The sequence below is a fragment of the Bubalus bubalis genome, chromosome 10, assembly GCF_019923935.1.
Source record: "Bubalus bubalis isolate 160015118507 breed Murrah chromosome 10, NDDB_SH_1, whole genome shotgun sequence".
NCBI lineage: Eukaryota > Metazoa > Chordata > Mammalia > Artiodactyla > Bovidae > Bubalus > Bubalus bubalis.
In genome coordinates this window covers 75,690,222-75,697,260 of record NC_059166.1, presented here as the reverse complement: position 1 = coordinate 75,697,260, position 7,039 = coordinate 75,690,222, and the positions used below count along the sequence as shown (strand labels likewise).

General features: G+C 39.0%; 1 protein-coding gene across 1 annotated transcript; it reads right to left on the bottom strand.

Moving 5' to 3' along the window:
- Window positions 1-2,041: 2,041 nt before the first annotated feature.
- Window positions 2,042-5,961, bottom strand: FABP7 (fatty acid binding protein 7). The gene is made up of 4 exons (XM_006047586.4): window positions 5,665-5,961; window positions 5,040-5,212; window positions 4,281-4,382; window positions 2,042-2,413 (listed from the first exon to the last, which is right to left on the bottom strand). Exons 1-4 carry the CDS (start codon window positions 5,735-5,737, stop codon window positions 2,363-2,365), a joined length of 399 nt encoding a protein of 132 aa, XP_006047648.1. The 5' UTR covers window positions 5,738-5,961; the 3' UTR covers window positions 2,042-2,362.
- Window positions 5,962-7,039: the final 1,078 nt, after the last annotated feature.

Genomic DNA, 7,039 nt, shown 5'->3' with positions numbered 1-7,039 from the left:
TTGTTATGGAAATAAATGCCAGGATATTATTTGACCTAATTCTCTGGAGAAGGAAATGGCAACCCACTCCAGTAGTCTTGCCTGGAAAAATCCCATGGACAGAGGAGCCTAGCAGGCTACAGTCCCTGGGGTTGCAAAGAGTTGGACATAACTGAGCAACTAAACAACAACAATAATGAGGTGAAACTAAATCCCTATTCTTGCCCTTATGTCTTTAAGAATGGAGAGGCCAGAAGCCATGCTTCTATTAGAGCATAAGCTGAACACCAAGAGAAAGCTGTATTCATCCAGATGCAGAAGTGAAGGTGTTCAGAGCAATTGGAGCAAATACCCTCTCTGTTCCATGCTTTCAAAGACAAAGCTTACTACTTTTAGTAATGATAATCTGGGCCAATCTTATCTTGACATTCAGTAATAATTGCACATTCACATGTTAAATTCTACAGCTGCACTTTAGATTTTACTATTCTTATAGTAATTATAGTAAAGTAATAAAATAGCCAGATTATAGTATCATTGTATAAGTTAAAGAACGTTTCCTCATACTTATATCTGAAAGTTCACTGGACCTTGAATTAACTTGTAGAACCTTACTGAACATATTGCTTTGATTAAAAATGAATACTGAATGTCCTGAAAAACACTTACATTTTTTCTGCCTCACCCCCTACCCTTCACAGAGGCTAACAGAAGAAAGTTTTCCTAAGAAGTGATTCAGGGAAAATAAAAATCTTACATTTTGTTTCAGAAGAAAATTTAGCTGAATATTAATTTTTAAGAGGAATATTATTATTTTCAGTATTATTCACTAGTTAGATGGCACTAGTGGTTAAAAAAAAACAAAAACAAAAACCTGCCTGCCAGCGCAGGAGACAAAAGAGCGCCAGGTTCAATCCTTGGGTTGTGAAGATCCCCTGGAGAAGGGCATGGCGACCCACTAGTATTTTTTTCCTGGAGAATCCTATGGACAGAGGAACCTGACAGGCTACAGTTCATGGGGTCACAAAGCGTCAGACATGACTGAGGCAATTTAGCATTCACAGGAGAACATGCACACATTAATCTAATCTTCAGTTTCCTCATCGTTAAAGTAAAAGTAGTACCTTCCTTACCTGCTTCACACTGTGGGTTTGAGAAAATGTACAACAATCATCTTGTCAACAATAAACTACAAAATAACATTTGTAGTTTACAAATGCAAATCTTAACCAGTCATTAACAGGTATTTACTTTCCTTTGGTCAACTCAGTTCCACCAACCTCCCCCACCTCCCTGCTTGTATACTACCACACACACACACAAAGGAATTCAGATGCCCTTTGCACACTCCATTTTATCCATTATAGCACTTCTCAACTTAGTTCAGCTCAATGTACTTGCCTGGAGACACATCTTTATGGTCTGGGATAAAATTCATTGCCTGTTTCTATTTACCTTTCAATAAGAAACTTGAATTACATGACATTTTGATCATATGAGACTTTGATTATATTTACTTTTTAATAATGCATTTTCATGTATATCAGCTTGCTTCTTCAGACTACCTGTTTTTAGTATCAAGAGGTCATTTGTGCAGCTTAGCTCACCATAACAAATCTCCTTTGGATCCTAGCCTAACTGTCTATGGAAGTTCCAACCCAAACATTTTCCACATTTCCCTAGGCTTCTGATCTTTTTTTTTCAATTGGAGGCTAATTATTTTACAATGTTGTGTTGGTTTCTGCTGTACAACAACTGCAATCAGTCATAACTATATATATATTTCCTGTCCCTCTTGAGCCTCCCTCCCACCCTCTCCCACCCCACGCCTTTGGGCCAGCACAGAGTACCAGGCTGGGCTCCCTGTGTTATATAGCCACTTCCCACTAGCTATCTACTTTATACATTGCTTATATTTTAAATTAGTATTTTAAGCAAAGTGCTAACTTCCCCAGCCTAATGTTATACCAGGAAAAAAAAAAAAGGCTATTTTACTTAAAACTTTCTAATATACAACTCCCAGCCAGATTAGTGAGTGATATTAAAAACAGCAACACATTTCTCACGGGTGTAAGATTTTTTTATTCCAATTTGATTTGCATTCCAATGGAAATTATAGTACGTATTCCCTTCTTGATTTTAAAAACAGTAGCTTAAAAACTTAACATGAATTATAAAATGTGATAAATTTGCAGATCAAAGATGGCTTTGATTGCTTGCAGCAACAAGTTTTTAAAACAAGGTTTAAAGTCATCATTTTCCACCTCCACACCAAGATAACCTTCTAATTAGTGATAGGCCGCACTGTAATAGCAGTTTAACACTGAGACTTGAGTAAACAGAAATATTGTAGAGCTTCTCCAGCCCCAGGTCAGGATGTTTTCTACGCCTTCTCATAATGGCGAACAGCAACCACATCGCCAAAAGTAAGAGTCTGAAAGATTCCAAAGATAACCAAATCTTCTTACACAGGTACATCAGTGGTTGTACCTACTGATTATCATATTATCTTAAATATTATTATATTATTATCTTAAAGATTGTCATATATATGATTTAAGTATTATACAAAAGAATAATGGCATTTACAAACATTAAATGTTGTATGCTCAGTCATGTCCAACTCTTTGCAACTCTATGGACTGTAGCCCACCAGGCTCCTCTTCTATGGGATTTTCCCAGGCAAGAATACTGGAGTGAGTTTCCATTTCCTCCTCCAGGGGATTTTTTCAATCTAAGGATCGAACCCACGTCTCCTGCATCTCCTACGTTACAGGCAGAATATCTACTGCTGAGCCACTAGGGAAGCCCTAAATGTTGTATAAAAACATTTTCATTTTTCTTCTACATCTTCATTTTCTAAAAAGAAACCCTTATATTTATTGAGTGAGTGACATGTATACATAGTTCATATCTCTGAAAGAAATATGAAAAAAAAAACTTAGATTAACTATCTAGATTCAGGTCAAAAGAATTCCTTTTGCCTTAAATTATCAGGGTAATTGGAGCATTTTAGCTTTCTCTTTTAAAAGTGCATAAAATTTATAGTAGGTTCTCATAATAGTTTACAATTCATGACGTAGATAAATTTTGAAGTTTTTAGACAAATGGTATTTGCAATGACGTGGTCCAAACGCAGGAAAAGGTAAATGTCCAAATGTTCTCATTGCTTTGACTGTCGTGCTTTAGTCTGTGTGAACCTTGGTGGTTATGTAGCTATAATGTGCACCATGGGCTCTTGTATCAAATCCAACTTGAAGAATTGCTATAAATCCTCTTTACAAAATTTAGTGTTTTTTAGTGTTCATCATTTTCATGGAGTCCTGTGATTTTCAAGAGGATAGCATGCGCCTGTCACCCATTACTTTCATTTCCTTTTTTCAACTCAGTCATGCCTGATCACAGTCATACATACCAAAGCTGAACTATCTACTTTTTTGTATTCAGGAAAAAAATAAAGAAAAAAAGCATAAAGGAGAACTGGAGAACTTCCAATTGAATCTTTTATAAATGAATCGCTCTATCTCTCTCTTTTTGGTGATGATGATCACTGCAGAAAAATGTGGCCAAATATTTGTCAACGTGCAAGGAAAATTGTCCCTCTGCTCCCCACTTCCACCCAGGAAAAAAAGGTGAATATGTAAGTCCTCTATCTGAACCTAGAACAGCTGGTAGTCAAGGGAAGGAAAAGAAAACTAGTCAATAGTCTTAAGTAACAAAAACGAAACACCCATCCTGCTATTATCTCAGAAGGAATACGTAAAGCAACTCCCATCCAAGAAAAAAATCCAAAATGATGTATTGACTTCTTCAATGTCATCTATTACTCAACTCACCCAAAAAAGTGTCTAGGGTGCTAGATGAGGATAAAACATTTTCCCCAGTTTATGATGCTACTCCACCATTAGATACATTATTTTTCAACTATTTTCTATTTTATAATTTTTACAAGACTATCTAGTATTGAATAGACATGTTTTAAAGGCATCTTATAAAATTAAAAAGGACTGAAGGGAAGTAATATCAAAATAGTTCTCTCTGAGGGTGCAGTAGAAGGGAACTTTATATTTTTGTTACATTTTACTGTTATATTCTAAATTATCTGTACTGAACTTGTAAAACTTTTATAAGCTAAAATATAAAAATTTTCACATGATTGAATACCCTTGCTAGTGACTTAATGTTATTAAAAAAGGAAAGATGGGAGAAAAGGAGGGAAGGAGGGACAAGGAAGGAGATGGGAAATTTGAGGGGTGGTGGGGGTAGGAGGAGAAGCAGGAATCGGGAATTGCTCTACTTACCATGATCATTTTGCCATCCTTAATCTCTCTTACAAAATTTGTTTCTTTGCCATCCCATTTCTGTACATGAACAAGTTTGTCTCCATCCAAGCTAACAACAGACTGAGACCACCAACAAAATGCAGAACATAGCAATAGGTACAGATCAGATTTCTGATATGGAAGTCAAGCAGATTTATTTTTCAAAGAGTAATAGTTGAATGAATAGTGATCAATTAATTATCACAAGAGTACCATTTCCTCTGTTGCTTCCAGGGTTAAAACTCTGAGAAAACTCTAATAAATCATAATTCGATTGAAATGTGTATGTTTAGATGCAAAAATTATCAGGCACATAAATTATCAGAAATAAAAATCCTAAACTAGTGCTTTCTGAAGAATCATCCTACTCCTTTAAAAAGGGTCTTAGAATGAGGTAAACTATTGATTAAGCCAACTTGAGGCAAAATAGAGATTAAACAAAGTACAATCTTTCTTTTAAATGAACACGATGAAATACTTTCTGAAATACAGATTTGATGCAAAATGAGAGAAATACGTGGTAAAGAAACAGATTGGAGCTTTGAGCTAGGGTAGTTGCCCATTATTCAGAACATAAGCTATGGGACACTAGAATGCAAAATTAACCCTGGGTCTTTCTCTCTGAAGTGAAATACTGATAACATTTTCCACTTCCTATCATCTAGAAAAAAAAAAAAAAAAAAACCACAGTTATTCTGTCCTCTCCTCCCCACCCCAGAGGAAGGAGCGGCTCCTTACCTTACAGTTTCTGTCGTCTGCAGTGGTTTCATCAAACTCTTCTCCCAGATGGAAACTAATCTCTGTGTTCTTGAATGTGCTTTGAGTCCTGATCACCACTCTGTCCCCCTCCTGACTGATGATCACTGTTGGCTTAGTCACATTGCCCACCTGCCTAGTGGCAAAGCCCACACCTAAAATAGCAAAAAGAAGCAATACAGTTGGTGGCAACTTCCAAAATAGCTCATGAAGTAGGAATCCGCTTTCCTCTTCTGGAATCCAGGTCGTAAAGTGTAAGTCTCATTAAAGTACGTTTAGCCCATCAGTTATGCTAGACGACTACTGAGCCTTTGTCATATGTGGATTGCCAATTTGGAAGCATAAATAATAAGAGGATGCTGGAAAAAAAGCTGAAAAGGCACAGAAACTTCACATTCTTCACAGAATACTTGGCCCTAGGCAAGAAAGCGGACAAATGCCAGATTTAAAAAGCCCTTCCGTGGAAAATGGTTTTTTAAAATCAGCACAGCATGTGATTATGGGATCTGCTTTTGTCTCTTGCTAATCGGATGGGTGAAAAAAGGAATTTGCGAGTATCTGAAGCTGCAAGTTTAAGAAGAGAACAGCACATCTTAGTTTTACCTACCAAGCGCCTTCATGTACTCATCAAAGTTCTGACTCTCCGTCAGCTTCCAGGTAGCACAGAAAGCCTCCACCATCCTTGCTCTTTCCCCGTTTGCTTCGGAAGCAGATAAAAGCGGCGGATACGGGTATCTCCGGATCGCAGGGCCACTGCAATTCCAAAGACCCCTTCGCACCTCACCGCAGCTCCTGCCTTTTATTTAGAAAAGAGGCTGGCAGAAAGCCAAGGATTTGAATTGCAAACACATCCCAAACACATCCCTCCGGCGTCCCTCTTTCCCGGAGGTTGTTGAAGGGGCAGGGGATGGGAAGGGAGAGGGGCGGGAGGCTCGGGAGGTTCCAATCCTCTTTGTGATTGGCTCAGGCCACTGGGTTAGCGGAGTAGGTCGCGTTCCTCTCAGTCCTCGCAGCGCAGCCCTTCTTCAGCCTGAGAAATCTCTGCAAAGGTTCAATGAGGCTGGAGGCAGGGAGCGGAAAATGAGAGGGTCTTTCAGATTCAGCTTGAAAACTTGGCAAAGGCCATTTCAGGCTGTGAGAAAAGAAAAAAAAAAAAAAAGCACAATAGGACATTCAGATTGATTTCCGCTCATGGCAAAGCTGGTTACAAATGAGGACCCCCCCCCCCCCACTTCAAGAAAACCACTGAAATGCCAAACTTTTCAAACAAAGGAAGCTGAATAGTGTCTTTTATTTTTCTCTCATATTAATAGGAAGAGCAAAACACGAGCTAGAATATGCCAAGCCAGGGAAAGACGAGAAGGAGGAGACATAAATGCCTCTCCCTAGACTGTGCTGCTGAAAGACTCCTCCAGCGGAGTACTAATGGGACCCTGATTTTGGCCTCTTCCCAACATGAACTGAGTGATTTTAAAGATCCCATTTTTCTTTCTAAGGAGATGAGAACCAGACTGAGATGGAAAAGGGACCTAAGGGAGAGAATGGTTAGAATTCACTAATGAGCTATAGAAATAAAGCAGAACCCACTCTTTCCCGCACTCCTTCACATAAACTGGACAGAAGTTCATCCAATAAGATTTTGAATGACCTGCACGCTAGAACCTTTTGATTTCCCGAGGTCACATCTACATCTGTTTGCTGGTTGTGTTAGCAGTAGAGTGAGGGGAAGAATTAGAGCAGCAGTGGGAGTCAGAAGACTCTGGCTTCCGTACTGGAGTCCAGAGCCTTCCCTGATAGCTCAGCTGGTAAGGAATCTGCCTGCAATGCAGGAGACCCCGGTTCGATTTCTGGGTCGGGAAGATGCCCTGGAGAAGGGATAGGCCACCCACTCTAGCATTCTTCGGCTTCTCTTGTGGTTTAGCTGGGTAAGAATCCGCCCGCAATGCGGGAGACTCCATCCCCGGGTTGGGAAGATACCCTGG

What these genes read in the sequence shown, in the direction of transcription:
- FABP7 (XM_006047586.4), bottom strand. Translation starts at nt 5,737, where the DNA reads ATGGTGGAGGCTTTCTGTGCTACCTGGAAGCTGACGGAGAGTCAGAAC. An exon ending in TGAGTACATGAAGGCGCTTG is followed by an intron (nt 5,213 to 5,664) that starts GTAGGTAAAACT and finishes TTGCTATTTTAG; the next exon opens with GTGTGGGCTTTGCCACTAGG. An exon ending in CAGACGACAGAAACTGTAAG is followed by an intron (nt 4,383 to 5,039) that starts GTAAGGAGCCGC and finishes TGGTGGTCTCAG; the next exon opens with TCTGTTGTTAGCTTGGATGG.